General features: G+C 47.4%; 1 protein-coding gene across 1 annotated transcript; it reads right to left on the bottom strand.

Annotated features, from left to right (window-relative positions):
* Positions 1-417: 417 nt before the first annotated feature.
* On the bottom strand, positions 418-24573 carry LOC144166898 (endothelin-converting enzyme 2-like). Its single transcript, XM_077696349.1, has 3 exons — positions 24360-24573; positions 9701-9910; positions 418-1948 (listed from the first exon to the last, which is right to left on the bottom strand). Exons 1-3 carry the CDS (start codon positions 24525-24527, stop codon positions 977-979), a joined length of 1350 nt encoding a protein of 449 aa, XP_077552475.1. The 5' UTR covers positions 24528-24573; the 3' UTR covers positions 418-976.
* Positions 24574-25952: the final 1379 nt, after the last annotated feature.

The following is a 25952-nucleotide window of genomic DNA, read 5'->3' as shown; positions in this document are numbered from 1 at the left end:
GACGTTTCGGCTTCCAGCACAGAGCCTTGCTCACAATGAATGCATCAGCAGAAGTGGGTCGTTTAAGTGGGCTTGAGTAATCGCTGCAAAGAGCGTGCGTAGATGGGGTTTAGATTTCCGTCGTTACGATTGACTGTGTTAGGTGTGGTTAGATGTGTTAGATGTGTGGTTAGATGTGTTAGAGGCTTCCGTGCTGGAAGCCGAAACGTCAGTACGTTTTGTTTGGACTGGTCCGCGTCTCTTTTTCGTTCCTAGAATATTTTTCAGTGCAGGCTTGTAAATAGGTTTTTAATTACTGCGGCGCAATGAAGGAACGAAGAAACACATATGCAACCACACAGTGCCGAACTTTCAACTAGATTTTATTGAAAAATGACGGTTCCTATATACACAAAACAAAGAACATTATGACGTCAAAGTACATCACATTTCTAAAAAGGCTACTTTTTCTTTATCTGAAAGCGACATAGATGGAGTACGCAACTCGCGTAAATGGCCCTGTGGTCTCTTTCACGCGATCGCGAGATAAAACGTTGCTTTGCTATTTGCAGGCCCATTCCGGTTCCTGCGGTGTTCCTTTCACCTTGAGAGCTCACGCTTGCTTTAATTCTTACAATGGTGTTTGTGTGCTTAGTAAAGCAAGAAAAATGGGGAATGCAAAACAACAGTTATCAATTAGGCACATCGTTGGCTCAACCTAATGCAGCATCCCACAATACTCAATCAGACGTACTAGTTTCCACGCGAAAATAATTACTTCAATGGCAGTGAGCAGTTGGTAATTGTTAATTTTATATGCCACACCGAGTAGACTAATGCCCCAAACAGCAGTCTGTTCGACATTCGCCCGGTCTGAACAATGGCCTTCCCCTCCCCCGAAATACATACTTAAAACATAAAATGTGCATCGTTCATTCCCATTAAAGTGACACCTCACTTACAAGAAGTGTTTTCTTACGTCAACTCCACATCGAAGTCACCAAAACGTACATTTCAGGGCGGCATTCATGCGGGAAGAATTGCTACATTTGAAGGCGTCCACGAAGGCCTCCAAGTGTCTCAGGGGTGCGTTGCAACGCTCGCGTGGTGGACTGGGCGGGGCCATCGCGCCCATGATCTGACTCTCTAGCGATGGCGGCCGATGCCCGTCACCAGCCGCTGAGTTTTTGCAGAACTTGAAGCACGACATGACGAAGAAGACCTGCTCTTCGGTCATGTGAGCCGATGGTAGTCTCAGGTTCTCCTTGCTCGCCCCGAAGGCCACGTACGCCGCGTGGAGGCCCACAAGGTCGGCGACGTCCGCCAGTGTTATTGTGCGGTTAACGTCGCCACCAGATTCAGACCCGACGACGGAGGAGCCGCCGGCCATCCGGGACTGTTGCAAGCAACGCACTCGCTCTCCATACTGGGACCAGGCAGCGATACTCTCGTTTCCTGCCTGGGTGAGCTTGAGGTGGAGTTTGCGGAGGATCTCGTGGGCCACGACGTGTCCGAGGCCAGCATAGTTGGCCGCCACAAGGCTGTCGAAGGCGAACAGAGGCGTAAGCAAGAGTGAACCGGTAACGACGACCTTGTCTTTGAAATACATGGCGTTGGGCGTCTCCAGGGCGCTCAAGACGAGCTCGGAGACGTTTCTCTGCGTGCGCGCTGCCAAGTCGCAAGTCTCGAGCCAAGTCTCAAAGAAGCTGGGGTAGCCGCGCGCGAGTGGGTAGGCCCCGTACATCGCGTCCAGTTGCCGCAGTGTCGTGGCATCCGCGGGGAAATACCTAGGTGCCACGCGCAGAAGCTGAAACTCCGATATCGAGGAACGGGGTAATCCACTCCAGGGGAAGTGGGGGTTGGCCAAGAGGGAGGTGTACGTGGCACGCAGCTGTTGGCTCATCACTATGGCAGCGTTGGTTGCCCAGGGGTCGAGGTTGTCCAGCAGGTATGAGGCGAATGCGGGACCCTACAGGAAATCGACATAACTATAACGACCTTTAAATCGATTGTATTTTTTCGCCTATGACTTTGGCTTTATTTCGTGAGGCTAACCTAAACGTTGCATCACGAAATCCTAGAAATATAGGTAAGTTTAGAACTAACTATGAAATCCGAAAAAAAAAATGAAATCAGAATGCACTACAAGTACCTTGAGATGTACACTCGTTTCCACAAGCGGAGTGAACATTTAGGCAAAAGCAATCCAAGCGTTGCAAGAAGTGTGTTACAATTTTGGAACAGCGAGTTCAAATATTCTGCGGGAGATGTATGATAAACTTTGCAGTTTATGCTGTTCAGAAATTACATTACAGAAATTGCATTACAGGAACAAAATCCAGAATACTTTACAGAAGGTTTTCTATAACATCCAGCGCAAAACCTTGTAAGTCAGCGAAACAGTTTTCTTGTTAAAAGTTCTGCCGTTCTTGAAGTATTTGCGAGACAACTGCCTTGTGTAGAAACCGGCTTACACTACATGCAAAAAGCCCAGAATGAGATCTGACATTTTATTTATAGTAATTTTTTGCTATTGACAAAAAAAAAAAACAGTGTTGCAGTCAGTGTAAGCATTCTTCTACTGTATTCTGATACTGCCATAGAAGTCTTAATTCCTGGCTAGCTTTTATAATTAGCCTAATATTTTTGTGACCTACACGGAAAGCCATGCCTTACCGGAATTGCGGAGCGTAAAGGTGTTGTTGGCGCTTTTAACAATAAACCATCATTTTTTCAATGTAATGGATGCATTGGGAGTTCCGTACTGAATCGCGAGTCAGCGAATGTTTTCTCAAAATATGCTAGTGTATCTGCCTGAGTTTCTTTTTTCTTCTTCATTGCTCTGTGCCTGTTGCTTACAGTACCAACATAAATTTTTTGTGGTGATGTTGGCATCTGAGTAATAATTTTTTTTTTAGGCTTGACGCAGCTAGTGGTTTTACGCAAGACTGGAATTGTCAAGTGATTTGTAACCACATCCTTTAGAGAAGGTACCGCCTACCAACAAGCACGGGTCTTTCCTTGAACTCCAGGAATTCTGATTCCAGCTACAAGGAGCCAAGTAATACCCATTTCCGGTGGGAATAGTAACGGCAACCTAATCGTCTTCAAAAATGCTATTCAGGTTACATGACCTGGTGCACCTTGAAAATAAATGTAATTAAAAGCATCCTAGTGCGAATCCACCCGTATCCCAACTTGAGTTTTTATGCCATCCGCTTGTAGTTACTTCTTCACTAGTACGGCTTTCTTACAGTAACACCATCGCTGCGACCAAACCTTCCTCTGACGCAGCGTTTAGCAGCGTGTTTTTCAGTTATTGCATTTCATTCTACCTCATAGTGTGCAATTTGTCACGCAATGCCAGATCACAGCTTTAAATAAATCCTGAAGATTCTGTATTTCATGTCCAACAACACAGCTTTTCACTCCTTTTCGTGCATTTAAAATCGCTTGCCTCACGCTTTCATTTTCACCTGTGCCATCTCGTTGAAATAACATCACCGCGAATCCTGCCTCCTATTTGTAAGGTTTGGTTGGAAGAGCCTTCCCGTGGACATCGCACATATCTCTTCGACCGCACACAGTTTCATTTGTCTATTCAGTAAGAACTATTCCTGCCTTATCGCGCACACAGTGCTGCTGTAGTATGATATTTCTCTAAATCCCTGTATAACTGGGTTTGATAAAATAAAGTTGGAAAGTACAGGAATAAGTGAAACAATTCTTTTAAAGCGACAAGTTGCGTAACAGCCGGGAATGTAGGGCATTGTACACTTTTCATTAAAGACAAAAAGGAAAGTTTTCCCATCAAAGGGGCCGTGGAGACAAAATACAAGTTTATTTTACTTGACGATTTGGCGTTTTACCGTGCCCTCAGTGCTTGACGTGCAGATAACGATGCTTTATTCACTTGGGAAATTAAACAATCTCAGCGACCATTAAAATTCTCCTGCTACATCTAATGTGTAAGCAGGTACACCAAACGAAAGGTTAGTGTGTTGACTGAGGCTGCCACTACCAGCAGAAACTTTTTTTACCTCGATTGCCATCCGTATTTCAAGATAGCGCCGACAATACCCCTTCCGCACTTTGTTTGGTTTTGACCAGACTTGTACCTGGCGATCTTTGTTGCAGTTGATAGTAAGCGTTTCGTCTAATATTGAATATGACTTGACAAACAAGAACACGTAGGCGGCAGTGTCACCTATGCCAGTCGAGCAGCGACATGTCGAACGCACTCGCTAAGGCCGGCATGGTGCGCGCCCTACGCAATTGATTCTATGTTTACGTGTTCGTTTGTAAGCCCGCGTTCAGACTACGTGCGCTACATATGCATCGTTCGTACGGACCGTAAGCGTAAACGCGAAAAACGCAATGAGTTTGTTCAGACTATCGCTGCATTGAGCGCAAAGTACACAACGTTTGCTGCCAGCAGGCACGTAAATGTTGCAGGGTCCGCAACTTTTACGACAAGCACAGATGCGACTGTTACGGTGGAGCCAATGGGCAGAGCAGTTTCGGTTTTCACTTTCCGGTCACGTGCCTTCCGGCCTCCCCACACTATTTTTCATCCGCTGACCTCCATCGCACGCATCCGCAGATGCAACGTAGTAGAACAACGCAGTATCGCCAGTCTTCGAGTTCGCAAAAAGATTGCGGAAATCTCCGTCAACGGCCCTGTCGAGGAGATTTGACGAACCCACATTGTTCTACGACTCCCGCGTCTGCGTCGGTTAGCGCGTAGAAAACGATAAGCTCATTTTGGGCTTGAAAGAGCTTTGGCCCCCCTCTAACAGCCGCTTGCTTATCAACGCCATGAAGAAAAATGCGAACGCAGTTGCCCCAGAGCGGTGATTGGCTGGTCATAAAATGCGTATCTTACCAAAGGGTTCAATGTGAAAAAAAAAACTAAACAGCATAACCAATGGGTCACTCGGGACATGATCCACGCCAAACGTAAAGTAAAGCGATTGAAGAAGCACTTGAAATTAAAACCTGGACACGTAGCACTGAATAATATTAGAAAAGCCATTGATGACATGAAAACGAAAATTAAAAAAAAAAAACTAACCACTTTGAGACAACGCTACCAAACTTTCTAAAAAAACTCTCACCTAAAGTTCTGGAATTACCTTAAACCTAAAACCTCCAGCAAAACGTCAACCCCCGAAAAGGAAAGCTAGGTAAACGCAGACTAACTAAATGAATACTGTGGATAACGGAAGCTTACCTGACATGGAATACATTTTCCAGAAGCATATTGACCCATTAGAAAGTTTTAGCAGTCCGTATGCTCCGGCCGTTCCGTTCGTTACGTTGCTACCGGGTTTACCGGGACCCGACTGCGCATGCGCCATTTGTTCCGTACGCGGCCGGCGTCTCTCCCGGCGCTCTGCTTCCGTGTTACCGTGTCCGTAACTTGGTGGCGAGACGTGCATCCTAAGCGGCTGTTGCGGAGGCGTACACAGCCGACCCACAGCCACGCGAAAGTGGGATCCTCAACTACATCCGCTATATAAGTGATGATCGGGCCTAGTAGCTATTGTGTTTATTTCGAACTGAATCGGGCAAGGCCAAGGCCATTCCTTCACGTGAACGGCGCGCGACCATGTCGTCACCAAGGAGGTTAAAAAAAATTTTAAAAATTTCCTGGAGTGGAAGGGGCACCCGTAAAGTGAAGCCGCCGTGACGCCATCTTGCTAGGGGAGAAGACGCGTAGTTGTTGCAGCACGCGTTCCTTGCGCGCACGAAAAAGTGTTGTTGATTCGTGTGCGCGCCATGTAACGAGATCAAAACAAGCATGGTTGGTTCGTGTGTGGCTTACGGTTGTACAAACAGTGTGAACCCGGCCCCGGGAGTCGCATTGCGCACGTAACTTGCACGCGTGCAAGTTGATTCCAAACTGTGGTCATGCTCGTTGCATTGTGTCGCGTAGTATGCGCCTTCAATGTTTAATTTCTTTGCTGCTAGGCTTCTGAAAGATGTTGAGTCTGTCCTTTGTCAGTGTCTTTTGTTTGCCATTTGATAGTATGTTTTAGCAGTTTAATTAACGTCAGGTATCATAAGTCTGTCTTCTTTCAAAAAATAAACACTTTGTTTCCATAAATACAAATTGGTTCATCTTTTTTCGGTAGTTCATGTCACTGGAAATGTAACCTCATGGTGTGATTTATCAGAAATATTGTTGGTTCTTTTTTTTTTGCAGTTTATTTGTGTGTTAGGTTGGGCAGCAATGCAATGAACGTAATAGCATTGGTTGCCATCATACACTCATGAAAGTTTTCTGTATCGATTTTTTGTCATCCCATTATGTCTATTATCACAATAATTCTGCGTGTTTCCAGTTGTTTTTCCGAAAATGCTGCATTTTCTGGTCATGACTGCTGTTTTGCACATTACAGCTGTAACTCTATTGCTTTTTGTTTTTGTTGTTCTTAGAACTTTCACGATCAATTTCTGCATTTGAACAGTTTAGAATAAAGAAGATAAACGAGTTCTTATGTATTTTTTTTCACCTTATGGCCCGGATATGCAGCTGCATATCCGGGCCATAAGGTGAAAAAAAAACGATGTCCCTGTACTCGGAGATCTGACTTTTAACGAAACTTCTGTGGTAGAAATCAATACGGAGACGACGGACATGGCTCGCAGTGTTGAATTAGAGAATGAGAATTCGTTACGTAATTTAAAACCGCTGGGAAAGTCGGCAAATACTGCTGCAAAGCAATCGGCATCTGGTTTCTTTCCCCAAGCAAGATGGCCGCCGGCGGCTTCAGCCGAGCCCATATGTTGGTATAGGTGACTTCCACTCCAGCATTTTTTTTTAACCTCCTTGGTCGTCACCTGCGCTCGCTCTGGTTCCGTCGCCGCCGCCGCAGCCCCTGCCTCACAATGCGTCCGGCCTAGCGCGATTTATTTTAGATTTGCAATGCTTTAGGGGAAACTGCGTTGTTTATTTACGTATTTTTAGCGTGTGGATTTTTGCAACAACTCGGCTAATCAGCCGTCCCACGGAACGAACGGTACGACGCTACGGAGTGCTAAAACACGTTTTCCGTCTCACTCCACGGAAAGAACCCGGTACGTGCGCGCGCATGCGTACTCGGGTCCCGGTAAGCCCGGTAGCAATGTAACGAACGGAACGGCCGGAGCATACGGACTGCTAAAACTCTCTATTTACTGTAACCGAGAACGGAATACTTAATCTATTGCTTGATCTAGACACAAAAAAATCTACGGGCCCGCATGATATCCATAATATTTTTCTTGTAAGATACGCGGAACTAATAGCTAAATATTTATGCATCCTTTTCAACAAGTCACTATCAACTGGTGTTCTACCACAAGAATGGAAAATTGCAAAGGTTGTCCCAGTGCATAAATCAGAAAATACAGGTGATTTCGCCAACCTTCGTCCCATATCATTAACATGCACTGTATGCAAAATACTAGAACACGTCATCCTCAAACACATTACGTCATTTCTTCAGATCTAGAGCATTTTATCGCGGTACCAGCACGGCTTCAGGCAAGGTTTATCTGCTGTCACGCAGCTAGTCGAACTAAGGCACGATATATCAGTGTCTTAATAATTAAATCAGAAACAAATTGACCTAATCTTTTTAGACTTTTCGAAAGTCTTCGATACAGTATCTCATGTAAAACTACTGCGAAAGTTGGAAAATGTGCTTGGCGACAGAGTCCTTGTTACCTGGATTAAAGATTAACTAACTAATCGCATGCAGTGCGTAGAATTCAACAATAAGACATCCGCAATAACACCGGTATCATCAGGAGTTCCCCAGGGTTCTGCTTTGACTCCTATTCTCTTCCTTATTTTTATTAATTATGTACCATCAAGGGTACCAGCTAATATAAAGATTTTCGCAGGTGATGGTGTGATTTACAGCGAAATTAACACAGTAGAAAATAGCTTAGCTCTACAAAACGCCTTGTATGCCATTTGTGCAAGGAAAATCAAATGCTGCTGAACTCCAAAAAGTGTTCGCTCCTGACTGTAAGCAGAAAAAGAAACATTTCCGACTTCCTTTACAATATCAACAATAACCCCCTTGCGCGTGCAACGGAGCATAAATACCTAGGAGTTACAATAACCACCGATTACAGATGGAAATCGCACATAAACAACATCACGTCGTCTGACAGGCACTCCCTTACGTAAAGCTATTGGCTCACACGAGGTATGTCCGGCCGGTACTTGAATACGCCAATATCGTTTGGGCCCTCTTTACTAAAGAATTGATCAATAAGTTGTAAGATGTCCAAAGAAAAGCGGTAAGGTTTATCTATAGCCGATATAAAATGAGCGACTCTCCGACAGAGCTATTAAAACAAGCTGACCTATTCACCCTCGATAATCGAGGCCAGATAGCTGGATTGAAGTTTTTGTTTCACCTCAATTTAGAGGCTTCAAACTATATATCCGTTGATCGAACAAGGCTAACCAGACTAAAACACCCCCAAAGGCTAATAGAATACCGGTTCAACGTAGACTGTTTCAAGTATGCTTTCTTTCAAGTAGCAATAAAGGAATGGAATTCTCTAGGCAACTCAATAACTGGTACCACGAGTTTAACAGAGTTTTTGAGACTGGTAGAAAAGAAAATAACATGATGTGATTATAACTTGTTATCACCGTGTGAATGTATGCATCAACTCATTTTGTGTATCATCTTGTCACGAAATCATGAATTTTTGGGAACGTTTCCAATGAAAAGTATTATAATCAGTAATCCGGTACGCAGAGGAATGTTGTAACCTGTATTATCAAATCCTGTACGGTATTTTACTTTTGTAAAATGTATGCGTTCCTTGTCTATATTTGTTGCATGTACAATGTTTCATACTAAATGTCGAGTAGAGTTTATAATGTACACTATAGTCAACCGATTGACTACAGTGCTCGAAAACTCTGACATGTACTGTGTATATGCCCATCCTGGGAGAATTCCGTGAGGGATTGGCAGTATGTTGAAATAAAATAAATAAATGAATGAATAGTCGGTTGCTAGCTGCGTATACGGAATTTCCAGCAGTTGCGCAGACTGCGATAAATACGCCACTTGCGACTGATGCGACTGTAGTCTGAACGTGGCCTTACTCGATGCAAACTGTTTTTACTGCGACAAAGGGTGCGTTCCAATTTACCGTTTAGACAGCTTCGTTGCCGTCTTCGCGGACAGTCCGCCATGTTAAGCCCCGTTTCAATTCGAACGAAGCAGTCAACGAAGACTCCTTCGAGGAGACAGCATCGAAGTCAGCTACGATGCAGGCTACCTTCCTGTCTAAACTAATAAGTGACGCCAGCGGCACCTTTTTGCGTATTAATGTTGAAACAAAAGCACTTGTCCTTTTATTGAAAGATTTAGTATAATTTCCTAGTGATGAAGATGACTTTGTTTAGTTTTTAAATTACGTAACGTTTGTAATAACAACGGTAATATTTGTTACGATACTTGCGGCTTGCGCACCTCAACATGTCTTCTTCGACGCTGTCGTCTGCGCTGGCGTTGCGTTTGCGACCGCGGCGCCGTTCCAATTTTATTCCTTTAGACGTCCGGTTAGACTGCTTCGTAGGCTGTCTACCAAGCTGTCCGCGAATTGGAACACAGCCAAAGAGTCTATCCACACTAAGCGATTCCCCTGCGAAGCGTGCTAGCCAGCCAAAGGCGGTGGCATCAGCAAAAGGCCTACGTACCCCGAGAGCGTGCTGAATGAGGCGCCAGCAGCGGCGGTACGGCGGCGTGCTGTCGGCCGGCACGCTCGCTTCGGACACCACCGGCGCCATGGTGCGAACAACGTCCCACGACAGCAGCAGCCGCAGCTCCCCTCTCTGCAACGTCGACCGCAGGCCCGACACCAGGGTTCTCACCGAGCCGTTGCCGTAGAAGCGGAGCTCGTCGAACTCCTGTAAGGAAACGCCCCGGTGGGACCTTGGAATAGGGAAACAAAAATCGTACCGGTTCCACGCCACGTAGGAATGGGTGTTGGGGCGAATCTTCCTTTGAAAGCTATGCCTGTTGTCGCAGCTTTGATGCAGACTTCGAAGGTGAATTTATACATCGTTCCTTGTTTGGTGGAATACGACTTAGATAAACCTATCCAAAACCAGATCCAGATAAACCAGATCCAAAAACCGAAACTAAGGGAGATAAAACTGCACAGACAAGAAAAACTCGGCATCTTCCCCATAAAAAAGAGGAGGCAAGAAAATAGGTGAAATTACGCGCGGAAAACGTGTAAGCAGATCGTAGTTCATATCGAAAATGAGCCACATCCCGTTGTTTCGCGGATCGAAATGAGCCAAAATTCATTTGCCCATGGGAGTTCACTGTTGGCGTGACTTTCGGACTGTTTCGTGGGTGTTTTGAGAAGGTTTTTTTTTTTTGCTTTTAGGAGCATGGCTTATCATGAATTCAGACAGCAATTATGAGTTTGTCGGAAGATCTGTCGCCAGACGTCGACGACAAAGTGAACGGAAGAAGAAGTGAACGAAATGAAAACAATCATTTTACCTAGTTTCCCCTGTCCCTACGGCGTAACTCCGGCTATATTTATTTTCTACTCCCGTATTTCGCTTTTCAGTATTTAACTAAATAGCCACCGCTTGGCCCTAGCCAATCTCCCCCCCCCCCCTCCCTCTGAGGGTGCGAACCCCTTCATTAAGGTGAAGAAGATATGAGCAGCCTTCTTGTGAAGCGTTCTGGAAATTGATGGCAAGGCAATTAAAGGTTCCGTACTTCGTGAGTGCCTTCAGGCGTGCTCAAGAACATTATCTTAAGGCAGGATTAGAAGAGAGCTGCTAATGGTGCCAGGACGACTCACCTTCTCTTCTGTACAGTTCTGCTGTCCTTGAAGCCCTGTTTCATATGTTTAATGCCTTTACCGCCCATACTACGTCGCACCATTCTTGAAAGTTAATTTAAATAAAGATTTCATAAGAATGCTGCATCAACTTGGGTGGTTCAATTCAATATGAGCCAAATCCAACCATATCATCCCAGTATTCCTCAAATTCACCGCGTAATTTTAATGGCGTACCTGTGACCATAAACTTCGCCTAGCTGACATGTAAAACATATCATATAACAAATAGCTTTGACAGCGTTGCGTTTGGGTCCCGTAACAAACTTCCGCTTTTTTCTCAAATTCGCTTTAGGTGGATTGCGCTCATTTAACAAAAAATGCCTAACTTGTTCTTTCTGCGCCCGGATAACGGTGCCTGATCCTATATCAACTCAAAGCGTGGCACATTTAAAGTAGTCTGCACGGCCACTTTCGCCTCTAACCCTTGCCTAAGAGGCGCACCATGCAGCATTTTTTATGCCCTTTTTCTTGCTAGGGCTACGTGCTCCTGTAAAATAAGCTGCTGGGCTAGTTGGTGCATATAGCTTCAAGAAAACGAGCGCTATAAACCAGGACAGAAAAAACGAAGAATGACGAGACAGATGCGCTACTAACAACTGATTTATTCCAAGTAAAGATAGGGGTATAAGTAGCTTGTCTACAAACACACATACACACACCAAAAAATAAAATCTAAAATCTAAAAGATACGATAAAATAAAGTAGCGACTGCTGAAGACAACAAACATCTTTTTATCGCATGTTGTCTGGGATCCGGTACTCATTTTAAAGGCATTCCCTTTAGATGCATCGTCAGCGAAAATGGTTGCTGGCAACGCGAACTTAGCACGTTCTTTCAAAAGCACTTGCGAATGCTAATTACAGATGACCCGTTTGTTGTCAAGAATTCATGTGATGTCATAGCCTACTTGGACAGTAATAGCTCGGAATGAGGTGTTTTTCTGTGGATATACAGCATTTATTCTTTTCGATTACGCATGACGAATTGCTTTCGTGTGTCCAAGAGTGCATTGATGTAAATGGAGCAACGAAGTTTCATAATGAGACGGGCATCTCTGTAGACGCGTTTTTATCCAATTTTGTTTAGGCGCTACAGTTGTGAAGTTTGCAGGAGACCTGCACACGCAAAGAAAGGGAATATGCTTTGGTTCGTGTGTAGCCCCTATTCTGTCAAGCATTTTCCTCTCCAGTTTTGTCCGGCGGCTGCGCGATGAGTAAAAAAATGACGTAGTTCTTAATGTTTTTAGGAACGTGTATGACTACCTGATTGTTTTAAGAAAGCGGGAATCTGCAACCTACCACAAAAGTGTTGTGCAGGTTTTGGAGTCCTTTAGGAAGGTAGGTGGCAGCCTGAGTTTCGTTTCACTCATGAGCTTCAGAAAGGGCAGAACCTTATATTTTTAGATATTGACATCTGCATAGCAGAAAGCCACGTTTGCTGGATGCACTGTCCACGCGCGACTAAAGGGCTTCTTCCTTTTGGATCCGCGCATTCGAAAACCGTGAAGCGAGCGCTTGCTATTTCGTGCTTAGAGTGTGCCTTCACCAAATCATGCGTTCACCGCATGCAGGTCAGTTTCGATGCCCAGGTGTCACGACTTGAGGAAGCCGGCTATCCTCGCAGTCTACTGTCAGTTGCGTCTCAGTCGCTACTCAAGAAAATGAAGCACCGGCACTCTAATCGCCGGGTTACCAGTGAAAAGAAAAAGCGACCCGGGGTAGTGCCTTATATGCACAAAGTGGCCCATAATATAAAGAGTGTGGCCGAAAAATATGATGTATACCTATTGTGTTCTCGGCGCGGTGCAAGTTGGCGAGCCTCTGCAAGCGCATTAACTGGGAAAGAAAGACAAGCTGTTGCGAAAAGAAGCACAGTGCACAGTACGTGGACATCCAACTTGGCGTAATTTACCAAATTCTGCCCACTTGCGGTAACGTGTACATCAGACAAACCGGCCGATGCGTAAATGACCGCCTAAGCAACGCCGCCTGTATAAACAATGCCTAACGCGTGAGCGAAAAATGGCCAAACAGCCACTCTCCTGTTGCTCTCTCCTACCCTTCCCCGCTCCGTAGCCTTCCAGCGTGCTTTCGTGTCCGCCAGCCAGCGCCGCTTCTCCGAAACTATGCAAAATACACGGCCGGACTGGAGCTGCGGCGAGCGCGCACTTTCATACGGCCTGCGCACCCAAGAAGGAACCAATACAGCAGATTCTTTACAGTGGGGGCGCTTCGAACCAACCCTCTGCCCTTCCAACCCGCCTTTCTGTTAGTCGACGCATCACTTCTGGCCGAGCAGCTGTGTGTTTTTGACAGTGCGCTTCGCTGCCGGCGGGCCGCTCAGCCCGACCGGAGCGTGAATAGCATAATCACGTTTAGCTAAGCGATAACCCTATCTCCCTCGACGGGAAATCATTCGCGTCACTGGTCGTGCCCTGTGCGTGTGCAAACCAAGACATCATCCGAAAGGAAAAATAAAATAAGAAATGATATTTCAGTCACGGAAAGTGCCGTGTTTATTTGCCTGTCTCCCCATTTTCATATAATACAGTCGCTGATAAGATATGAAGACCTGGCATATTTTTCGTCATGCGCCCCGCGTTGAAATGTTTCTTTCAAATGTTTGATTCGGTACTTCCGAATGATAATGTTAGGCTGTTTGACCCTAATAGACCGAAAATTCAGAAGGGGATAAGGAATCAACTATTTTAAGAACGCCCATGTAAATTAACACTGGCAGGTATCACTTGTAGCCACGGCAGGGCTAGGGCAGCGGCAAATCCGCGCGCACCGCTCCTCTACCCCGCCCGTGCTGTGGGTCAACTGGCGAGGGTTGGTCCGAAGCGCCACGAACTAGCGGCGGTGAAAGGTGGGAACTATACCCGAAGCGCAGGCCGTATGAAACTGCGCGCCCGCCGCTCCTCCAGCCCGGCCGTGGCAAAATAGTGGAAAGTTTGTTAAGCGTTCCCGAGGCGGCGCTCCTACGCCTTCTTGTTTTTCACCATGCCTGTCTGTCTTGGTCTGTCACTGATAAAGCTTCCTTTGTCACGAAGCAAAATCCCTTGCGCTGCCGCAGGCTGATGCCGGCTTTGCGCGCTTATCTACTCGGATCACAGGCCCTGAAATTTTCTGAGTGGGGCATCCCATTTCTATCCCCTCCGAATTTAGGTATTGTTTTGACCCCGCTGTTCACACTCCGCATCGGTACGCACTTCTAAAATTGAGGACTGTACTGTAGAAGCGCCCGGACAGCGTGGCGGGATCCCAGCTGCTTATCCTTTCGTTTCCTATAATTTTCTGTAATTTACAAGCACGTGATATTATTGGAAAGTAATCGTAGAAGTGAGCGCCTGAACAAAAAAAGTGCACGCAATTTGTTCTTCTCTAAATACTCCAGAAAGAAAAATATCAGTAAAATAATGGCTGCCCCATCCGAAAATATTGTTTTTCTGTTAGCTATATGTCTACCCGAAAATCAGTATGTTCTTACACCATATCAGCCCGCCCCCGTCTTTATTTTTGGAAAAATGCAGCAAGTATGAAGCGAGCGAATCGTTGAACGAGATCCCCAGTGCGCCACAGAACTAGCGCTCCGTCGCGGCTAAGATGTAAGCGAAACGGCCCTTGAAGCCCAACAGGCAAGCTGACTGACACACGTCGTAGAAGTGGGTGCAGCTTTCGCGACTCGCGAGGAGTGACGTAAGGCGAGATGTCCGCCGGCACGCGCCACATAGCGGATCAGTGCCTGAACTAAGCGTCCCTACCCTTCCCATTGAAAAGCGCGCGACGCGTCAGGCAATGTTAATACAGGCGGCGTTGGCCTAAGGGAACCTTTCTATCAAGAATGGCACCGGGTCGCATTTGCCCCATCACTTCCGCGAGGGTGGCAATGGATGCCTTCAGCGACTGACTGAAACAATCATATTAGGAAAGAGTCGTGAAACCGTGGCGCGAGAACTGCGTGAAGCGTATTTTATCCAAAAAACAGCGCAGGCTAGATCAGTGAAACATCGCTATCACTGTTTTCGAATGAGTACCGGACCCTAGACAACATGCGATAAAAAGATGTGTTTGTTGTCTTCAGCAGTGGCTAGGTTGTTTTATCGTATCTTCTTTAATTTTAGAGTTTATTTTTTGGTGTGTATGTTTGTTTGTAGACAAGTTACTTATGCCCCTGTCTTTACTTGGAATAAATCAGTTGTTTGTAGCACATCTGTCTCGTCATTCTTCGTTTTTTCTGTCCCGGTTTATAGCGCTTGTTTTCTTGAAGCTACGTGCTCTTTTATGCACCTCGTTTAATCGAGGCGATAAAAGTAGGCTATCACCGGATTTCAGCAAATATATACCGCCTCCAGGCATGGACAGAGTACATTTCTGCTGACGAGGCTGGTGTCGCCGGTGCAAAATGCAGCATGCCGCCTGCTCACACGCCACCTGTTGGGGCCCCGCCTTATGATGCCGGGGGTTCCAGTGAGCACCGCAAATGGCGCTACGGCATTTTTCCCGGCGGTCATTGCCACCGACAACGTGGGGTTTCGTTCCACGTGCACGGGGCCCTTTATGCTCCGTGTCAATAGCAGGACAGTCAAAAGATCCGCCGAGCCATACATGCGATACGAGTGAATTTTAAGTGATTACTCGCAACCTAAGTGATGTAATTTATTTATTTATTTCAGAATACTGTTGGCGTTTAGGCCGTTACAGGGGTGGTACACATTAGGATAGTGAAGCATGGATACGTATAACTCATACAGCAGTATAAACAACAATACATCAGGCTCGATATGTTACATAGCCTACATATACACATCAGAGTTACTAGCAAAAGTAACAATGTTTCAGTCAAAGCATACATACAAACAGTGAGGACAATCAATAACGGTAAAGCAAGGTTACAAAAAAGATTCCTTGAGCCCTTCCTCAAACTTTTCTAGCGAATTAAAATAAAGTGGCAATGGTAACGTATTCCATTGGTGAATTGTTGTAGGAAAAAATGAATTCGCATACACATTAACACGCGCTTGAGGTACTTCGTATGTATTGAGAGAGACGGGTTGTTCCTGGAAACCGCGTTTATTAGCTTCCTGACTCCGGACATTCCGAGGAGGCCGAGCGCACGATGATGATGATTATCTCCAGATGATAATGACGGTGGGCGGCTGGCTACGAGTGATCGAGGAGCGTACCCTTTGGTGACCACAATAGATGATGATGATGCTGGGTTCACGGGAAATATTCTCAACGCACATCCCTGATGCTCACACTTTTCCCCCGCGGCTGAAAACGGGCGCCTACCCGCAGAAGGTTACGTTTGGCGGCGGCTGAACGGTTTCAAGCGGGAGACGTGCACTATCTCTGTCCCACGACAGCAACGGTCTGTTAAAGGATGAACTGGTGAGACGCAATAATTGACTGGACACAAGGTCGCGGGTTCGATTCCCGGTCACGGAGGCCGCTTTTCTGATGGAGGCGAAAAGCAAAAAACGCCCGTGTGTACGAGATTTCGGCGCACGATAAAGATCCCCAGGTGGTCAAAATTAATCCGGAGCCCTCCACTACGGCGCGCCTCATCGCCTGCGTTGCGTCGGCGCGTTAAACCCTACAATCAATCAATCAAATCAATAATTGACTGGAGAAGTCTGGTCGATGACGACATACGGACCAATGTACCTGTGGAGGAACTCCTCGCAGAGTCCTGGTGTTCGAACAGGTGTCCAAAGAAGGACCTCTTCGCCTTTCGAGAACTTAACGGTGCGGTGGGTGTCGTCATATCTGCCCTTTGGGTCTTGCTGGCTCGCATCTGTGTTATGTTTCGCCATACGTCGACAATGGGCGATCCGATCGACAACCTGCTCATGAAGTGAAGTAGCGGAGACTGGGGAGAGAAAAAAACGGTGTCAAGGGCAAAAGAGGGTAGACGGCCGAAAACGAGAAAGAAGGGCGAATAACCGGTGGTGCGCTGGACAGTGGTATTATAAGCAAATGTATCGAAGGGTAGAATGACGTCCCAAATTCGGCGTTCGGGGCTGACGTACATGGAGATCATATCAGAGAGCGTGCGGTGGAACCGTTCAGTGCGGATGGCAGCTATAACAAGTTTTGTGGATGGTGTTTGCAGCGTGAAGAACTTCTGCAACTATTTGTGAAAGAAACGTCTTGCCGCGGTCACTGAACAGAACTCGGGGCGCTCGATGTCGCAGGATGATGTTGCGCAGCAAGAAGTCGGCGACTTCGTGAGCACACCCAGACTGTAGAGAAGCGGTCTCTGCGTACCTGGTCAAGTCATCGACAGCAGTCACTATCCAGCGGTATCCAGTCGACGTCAAAGGTAACGGCCCGTAAAGGTCGATGCCTATTGTGTCAAATGGAACAGAAGGGCAAGGAACCGGCAGCAGCAAACCGGCAGGAGGTGACGTTCGTCGCTTGCGGTGTTGACACAACGCGCAAGAGGCGACGTACTTGGCGACGCTCGTAGAGAGGCCGGGCCAGAAAAATCGACTCCTAACACGGACTGGCAGCCAAGGTGCGCAGCTGTTGCGTCATCGTGAAAAGCTTCGAGTATGCGAAGGCAGATCTGACGAGGGACGACAGGCACCCATTTATGATCCGAATGATGATTGACGTGGTAGAGCACGCCATCCATAATCCAAAAGTTGTTCAGTTGGCGTCGCAAGCGGCTATTGGGTGATCGCGCTGAGCCACTGAGGCGGTCCATTAAAGTTAGGCAATATGTATGGGCCCGCTGAAGCGAAGGCAGCTCCGTGGCCGTCTCCACTGGAGCATGGTTGACGTGTGCCATGGGTAAATGTGGCGGCCGTGGCTCGGAGGACGCAGCTTGTGACGGGGCTGCAAACGCAGTATCCATCAACCGAGGCGCCCAGATAAGTTTTTCATCGTGGATAGCCAACAGAGGGCGTGATGATCCGTAACGATGGTGAACTGACGACCGTAGAAGTATGCAGAGGACAGCTAGGCATTCCTGTTCCGTGATGGTGTAGTTCTTCTCAGCGGGCGTCAGTGAGCGACTAGCATACGCTATGACTTTTTCCCGAAGCTGAGCATCGCGCTCGAGAAGAACGGAACCAATGCCACACCCACTGGCATCAGTGTGCAATATAGTAGTTAAGGCTGAAAGTTGGGCTAGTTGGTGTTGACTTAGATACATATTACCAGGGAAAAAACAGACAGGGACGAAGAAAGAAGCAGACGGGACACTCGCTTGACTTCTAGCGAGTGTCCCGTCTAGCGAGTGTCCCGTCTGCTTCTTTCTTCGTCCCTGTCTGTTTTTTCGCTGGTAATATGCATCTAAGGCAATATAGTAGGCACTGAGTCGTCAAAATGACACAGGACGGGGTCAGAGGTAAGTGCATCTTTCAGAGCTTGAAATGCGGCTTGGCAATCATCCGTCCATGTAAAAGGCACGTTGGCGCGCAAGCGCTGATGCAAGGGAGACGCAAGGATGGCGAGGTTGCGTATAAAACGCCGAAAATATGATGCCAGGCCAAGGAACCGTCGCAGGCTTTTTGTTGAAGAGGGCAAGGAAAATTAATAACGGCAGCTGTTTTGCCAGGAACCTGGCGTATTCCATCTTTGGAGACGACGTGTCCGAACACCTTAATACTCTAGCTGGCAAAATGGCATTTTTTTTATTAAGTTGAAGCCCCGCGTTGGACAGGCAAGTAAATACCTCGTCAAGGCGCTCAAGGTGCTGTGAAAATGTGTACGAAAAAATAACAACATCGTCTGGATAGCACAAACAAGTTTTCCAATTTAGGCCACGACGCACAGTGTCCATTATCTGTTCGGTTGTAGCCGGAGCAATTGCAAAGGCCAAATGGCATTGCGTTACATTCGTAAAGACGATCGGGGGTGGTAAATGCGGTTTTTTCTTTGTGAGCTTCATGCATCGGGATTTGCCAGTACCCCGACCGAAGGTCCAGACTCGAGAAATACTCGGCCCCTTGCAGACAATCTAAGGCATCGTCTATACGGGGCATAGGATACACGTCTTTCTGGGTTATCTTAATGAGTGCCCTGTAGTCGACGCAGAACCGTGCAGAACCGTCTTTCTTCTCGACGAGTACCACTGGGGAATACCAGGAGCTCATCGACGGCCGAATGATTTTGCGCTTGAGCATGTCAGCCACGTTGTCTTCGAAGATTTTTCGTTCAGACGAGGAGACGTGATATGGCCTGCGGTGGATCACGGCTGACCCATCCGTTTTAATTCTGTGCTCCGCTGCAGATGTTTGTGGGATGCTACAGGACTGTGCGTCTAAAGACGCTTGGTGCTTTGTTAGGACGTCCAGTAATAACTTTCTCTGTTTAGGCTTCAGGTCATGACTGATGGTGGACGCAAGAGGCGACATATCATCAAGCGAACCAAATAAGTTTTGTTTGGAAGAGGGCAGGTCACCGGAAACTACTGATGCAGGGGCACGGTCGGCAAATTAAGCTATAGTGGTTCCTTCGGCCAGTAAGATCGCCTCATTTGTAGTGTTCAGTGCAGCAAGCACCGCACACCCGCGCACAAGCCGAACAAGGCAGGTTGGGATGGCGATTCCCTGGTGTATGAACCGGGTAGAGGGCACCACCACAACATTGCCAGCGTTAATTTCGTCCGAGGAGACCGAGAGAATTTCTTCACAACCAGCTTCCAAAACATGATCAGATTTCAGTTTGAGTGTGTGCTGTGACGAATCTAGAAAACTGAATTTTCAGTATCGTCCGGATGGCGGGTTCACGTCAGAAAATAACGGCAGAGGCAGAGGAAAGAAATAAGTCCGAGGATAAGCTGCTGAGCACAGGGCGAAAGAACCGCACATTGAATTGAATGACAGACTTCTCCAATTAATACGGGCACGGTACAATAAGCGGAGGGCCTGATGTCTTGATTATTTGCGGCATATAAATAGGGACCACCGTACGGAGTCTTTACCTTTCGCAGACGGGAACACAGATCAGCATGAATCACAGAAATACTAGCTCCTGTATCCACTGACGCTTCCACTGCAATTCCTTCGACGAGAACAGATAACAGGTTACACGGAAGATCGGGAGGGGTTGCAATCGGTCCACAAAATGCAGTTTTCCCTCCAAGAACTGCATCGTCTAGTTTTCCTGCTGTTGTTTGGGGACATTAGAGCTGGAGACAGGATGGAGAGGCGACAAAGCACGACGGAAGGGTGAAGGGGAACGACGTCGTGTCGGGCGGGAATCGCGTGGTAAGTTTCTGGCGTCATGAACGGGCGAAGGTTGGCGCGGAATTTGGCGAGTAGGGGCGCTGACGAGGGGCGTATCCGAAGTAGGCGTCGGGCTCATACGGCGCGTAGCCTCGGCGTTCGTCCATCTGGCGTCGCCGACAAAACCGCGAAATGTGCCCTCTGATGCCACAGTAATAACACACTGGCCGGTCGCTTACTGGACGCAATGCTCGCCACGCTGGGAATGGAGGCGGTGAAGGCGAAGGCGCAGAAATAGCCGTCAAGTGGCCATGAGTAGTCGGAGGGGCAATTCGCTCCCTGGGCAGAGATGGTCTTGTAACAGCTTCGGAGTAAGACTGGACGTGCGTAAGAGCAGGACCACAAGCCTGTGGAACATCGGTCATGCACGCTAGTTCCTCTTTGATTAGGTCACGCAGCCGATGGGCGTGTACGTGTGTGATCTGGGAGCAGGTAGTGTCACGCTGCTGCAGCTCCTCTCGTATGATTGTTCGGATCAGATTACGAAGCTCTGAATCCGGAAGGGAGCAGGAACTCATGCAATCATGTTGGAGGCGGATGGACTGCAGGTGGTCCAAACGCTGACGGATCGTGCGTACATCCGCAATGGTGGCAGGTTTCTGAACCGCCAGAGCATTTAAGGCGAAAGAGGCGATCCCATTCATGATGGGCTGCACTTGGTCGGTTTCCGACTTTTGGTCATCCCGACGGCACAGTGCTATGGCATCTTCGATGTACGACGCGTACGCCTCGTTTGGTAGCTTCACACGGACCGCGAGTTGCCTTTTGGCTGCATCCGACCGATTTGAGGACGTCCCAAAAATACGGCTCAGCTCTTCGACAAAGCCGGTTCAATCAGAGATATCTTTCTCATTGTTTCGGAACCAGGTCTTCACCGCTTCGGTCAGAAAAAACGAGAAGTTCTGAAGTTTGAATTTATCGTCCCATCCGTTGAATGCGCTTATTCGGTTGAACTGATCAAGCCAGTCTTCAACATCGTCACCGCGGAGACCAGAGAAAAACGGAGGATCGCGCTCGCGGCCGGTGAGGGCAAAAACAGGCTGGACCAGGGCCGCAGCGTTGCTGCCCGACTGGCTGCTCTCGTGCTGCATGGGGGTGGTGGGCAGAAGCAACCTCCGACCTGAACGGAGCTCCAGTGGTGCGACCGCGAGAGGTAGACAGCCGGACGAAAAGCACTCTCCACCACTTGAGAGAAACGGGTTGTTCCTGGAGACCGCGTTTATTAACTTGCTGACTCCGGACGTTCCGAGGAGGCCGAGCGCACGATGATGATGATTATCCCCGGATGATAAAGACGGTGGGCGGCTGGCTATGAGTGATCGAGGAGCGTACCCCTTGGTGACCACAATAGATGACGATGATGCCGGGTTCACGGGGAACATCCTGATGCTCACAGTATATGCACATCCCTGATGCTCACAGTATATTCATTTGCTCCTCTCAGGTTTATTCCGCCACGTGGCGTTAGGTATTTTGTTGTGTTCACGTTTAGCTTATTTTTTTACAATAGTCGGAATTTAACACATGTTTTCTCTTGTTTGTCACGCGCAAAGCAACTGTTTGTCTGGTTTATTTCCATTTTCGATTCGGTACACTAATTGCTGACATCTTCAAGACTGTCATTAAGAAATTTCTGGTCAGCCTCACTATGTATTTCTTTATAAATTCAGCAGTCATCCGCAAAAAGTCGCACTGTAGTACCCGTATCTATGCTCTGTGAAATGTCATTGATATAAATTAAGAATTAAGAAATTAAGAATTTACAATTTAGGAATAAATTACCCCTGAGGTAACCTTGAGCGCCTCTGATATGCAACCATTTATTTCCACATATTGTGTTCTACCTGTGTTCTACATTAATTGTGTTCTACATTACAATTAACTCCTAGAAGTGCTAATTTATTAATTAACTTCATGTGAGCAACCTTGTCAAATACTTTCGAGAAGTACAGGCATATTGCGTCAATCTGGAGGCCGTTATTTAAAGGAGCCATGAAGAGAAAACAAAAGTTTGTTTTATTCGAAAGATTAGGTGTTTCATAGTACCCCAAGCGCTTTCCCGGAAGCAAATGATGCTTTATTCACTGAGAAATACGGCAATTTAAGCCAAAATTTTAAATCTCCCGCTAAAATTGAACATTCCGTGACGTGTACAATGGCGTCATAGAGCCGGTCCATGAAACAGATACTTAGTATGTCGACTCCATATAGCACCCACACGCGGGAGTCGATCGAGACGGCGGCCATTTTAAAAATACTAGTAAAACCTAGTGCACCCGCAGCCCTAGTCATGGAATCGCCTGATCCGGAGAACAAAACTTTCGCCGAGGAGCTCGGGCTTGCATTTAACAACCTCACACCGCAAAAACGCTCAATGCTTCTAAGTGCACGAGCGGCAAGAGTTGTGGGATACGCGGTGGACGGGAAAGCGACCATTCCGCGATAGCCACAACAGACGAACGCCCAGCCGTCGGCACCGCTGCCTCGTCAGCCCCGTCGCGACGGACAAATATAGACTGGTACGTATGTGCCGTATTTTGATTACGGTTAATAATAGTTCAATTTCAGTAGCAGTATCACTTATGCCAGATGGCCGGTGTCGTGTATGGAAAGCCGTTCGCGCGAGCTCTCTGCTTCGACCAGAAAGATACGAGCGTCAATGCGCGGTGTTTACGGCATTTTTTTCCCCAAGGTCAGGGCGATTTGACGAAGTCGGCGACGAGCGCCAGCATGTCTCAGGAGTGAGCTAACGTAAGGGTCCCTGCCGTAACTGAACAAACTGAAGTTTTCAGTGGTTGTAAACTGGAAACGAGCTCGTAACGACAGCAGCAAGCCAACACCATTCGAAACTTACGCGACGGCTGGCACTATCTCGTCGCTTCTTGCTGTTCCTTACTCCCCTCGTTTCTATTTTTACCTTTGTTGGTTGGCGATATGACGGCCAACCTCCTGTGAAGGGATTACGATACGAAGCAAGGTCGCGGCTGTGCGTGCTGGAACGGTTCGTTGGCCCCGAAGAGCCTCGAACCCGAAAATTCGTCTGCGCGACGGCGAGATGTCGAGCTCGGCCGACGCTAGTTTCGTACGCATTGGCGCACACGCTTGCGAGTTCGTTCGGACCTTCAACCGTTTACTCCACCGTTCTTTGTCATAAAAAGAATGTGCAGTATGTTTCACGGGCATTTAGCTCGCTATGCAAGCTGTAAGCCCTGCCTAACATGCGTTTGCTTTTGCCGGCCTCCGCCAATCGCAGAGCATTCCCAAGTGACATCACAGGTTCTGTTGCGGAAAATGAGCTGGTGGGTCGCATGGTCATTTCCTTTTTTCCTAATTATGTAGCTTATTTGAGCGAAGTTTGCGTTATAAGTGGTGTCGTTATGGTTCTAACGAGGCAATCTTTCGAATGAACCAAACTTGTGTTTTCTCTTCATGGCTCCTTTAAGACACGTGAGAAGTCGTCGACAGTTTCTACTCCTCCCATGATTACTGTAGACAGATTTTGCCGAAAGCCGGGCTGGTTTTGGGAAAATACGTTTTCGCCCTCAAGATACGCGTACATAGACTTGGATATAATATGCTCTAGGAGCTTGCAGCATACACAAATGAGTGAAATTGGGCGGTAGTTTTCAGCCTTTGGATGGTCCCCACATTTATGCGTTCGCACAACCTTCGCCACAAGCCAGTCGTCTGGATCACGCTTTTGCTCGATTGAGGCATTAAATATTTTGTACAAATGGTGGGCAAACCATTCCGCATACCTTCGCAGAAAATCATTCGGTATACCATTCAGGTAATTATTCGGTAATCAAAGAGACATCACGGTGGATTGTAAACGCTTAGTTGCTGTAAGCGTATTTGGGATGGAGCCATAAAAAACCAATGTTTTGGCCATTACTCAGGGGATCAAGAAAAGAATGGCTTGTTTTGCGTTACGCTGTGATAGTCATACCAACTTTAAATGCAGATACCAAGGTGGTAGCGGACACGTGCTTTTTTAGATACTAAAACGTGCTCTCTTAGAACTTCGTTTCGCGAATCATAGGTGCTTTCGCGAACTTCTGATTCGTGCGGTTCTGATATTTGAGAAACGCTTTTTTATTCAATTGTGATTTTTCTAAAGTAAATGCCCCAGCTGCGTTTGACACATTTTTCATCTTTATGATCATAATTTGATTTTTATAACATCTGTGGAGGAGGAAAATATTCGTTCCCGTATACTATACAACGTCAAATAGTGGCAGTTATTACCGCGATAACGTGTACCGGACCCGGTCCTTCAGCGGTGAGCCCCTCCACCAGGCGGAGGACAGTGGTCTCGGCGTTCCGTATGCGCGTGATGACGCGTTCCACGTCCTCGACATCGCCGTAGACCGCCAGCAGAGCCCCGTAGCTGGAGGACGTGAAGTCGTCGCTCATGGCTCTGGTGCTCTGAACCCAGGTCACGTACCGCTCGTTCACTGTGGTCCTGCGTGTCAGTGCGTTAAAAATAAAGCGTGTTATCTATCAAAGCAACATTTTAAGTCGGTAGCATCATGAAAACTGGTATTAACGTCCTCGCGCTGCCTGTTGCGTGGATTTTGCACCTATTATTGCTTTTACCATTTACACTCTTTTTCTGCGGTGCTTGATAGACTGCGTACAGGAGGTAATTTAAAAAGGAATGTTAACCTTTATTCTCTCTTGTGTACGAAAATTCGTCTTGCGCGCGGCACGAAGCCATGAGGGACAAAGACAAACAAAAAAACGTAGCCAAAAATGGAATTGTTCTCCTCCTCAATTTCTCTTTTCAAAAGGCAAGCACCATGCTATGTTTCATTATGACCACTTCACGGCATCCGCCGGAAATCCCCAGTCATGTGAATACTGCAGAACACCTGTGGCACAAAGGTAGGACCATTCCCTCTTGTCCTTGTTGATTTATTTGCTTTGTTTACTGAACAATAAATTTCTGAAGGACGAAAAATCTCGTTTATAGGAAGAGAAATGAGTTTACCTTAAAGGGGCACTGACACAAAAATTTTGCATCTTGTTTTTTTTGTTGCGATAAGTAGCTAGTGACCTACTTATAACCTGTAGAAACCTCATTTGCTTCAGCGTGCGACGGTTGTTTAATTAGAGGCATTTTCAATGCGGCCAGTCGCAGTTTCGGTTTCAGCGAGTGCCGCGAAACGATGGATTTTGTGGATTTTGTGTGAACAAAGCTTACCACGTGACCGTCGGAGGGATATCACAGTTACAGAGCAGAGCCGCCGTAGCACTGTCGAATCCGCATCGACGGCAGTTTCTGCGAATGCCCCCCCGTACTGATCTCGTGAGGCGCCTAATTAAAAAGCGACCGTGGATGTGACGCAGGCGCTGCGAGTGCAAATGCTACCGCGGCTAACGAACGACGCGCGCTGCTCGAGACGGTGGTTGGCAAGACGCGCGCTGGGAGCAGCCGGCCGGTCTGCCTACAGGTCCGCCTACAGATGTGTTCGGCTTAGCACTGCGGCGGATATTCGAGTGCCGCTCTCGTAAGCGGTGCAGATGACAATTTTTAATGCAACCCGCCATGGCATCATTAACTCCTTTCTCATGTAAGCCACCATGGTCGGGACTTGGGGACAATTTCGTGCAGCGGTAACAAGCTATCACTCGAGCTACCTGCGCCGGCGTGGGCCACTTCGCGGCCGTGGCCGCCGCCTGCACAGCGACCGTGCGGCTTGCTCAGTGGGCTTTTCGTGCCTCCGGCGCGTTTCCGCATCCAATGGTAATAAACAGTAATAGAAACAGAGTGCCTGGAATCGCTGTAGAACTTTGGTCGCGGTAAGGTGGCACCTTAGTCGCGGCCAGCTGCCCGAT

The sequence above is a fragment of the Haemaphysalis longicornis genome, unplaced genomic scaffold (assembly GCF_048455015.1).
Source record: "Haemaphysalis longicornis isolate Haplotype H1 unplaced genomic scaffold, Haemaphysalis longicornis Haplotype H1 scaffold_197, whole genome shotgun sequence".
In the NCBI taxonomy this organism is placed as follows: domain Eukaryota; kingdom Metazoa; phylum Arthropoda; class Arachnida; order Ixodida; family Ixodidae; genus Haemaphysalis; species Haemaphysalis longicornis.
The sequence above is the reverse complement of the archived record's forward strand: the minus strand, read 5'-3'. Positions and strand labels throughout refer to the sequence as shown.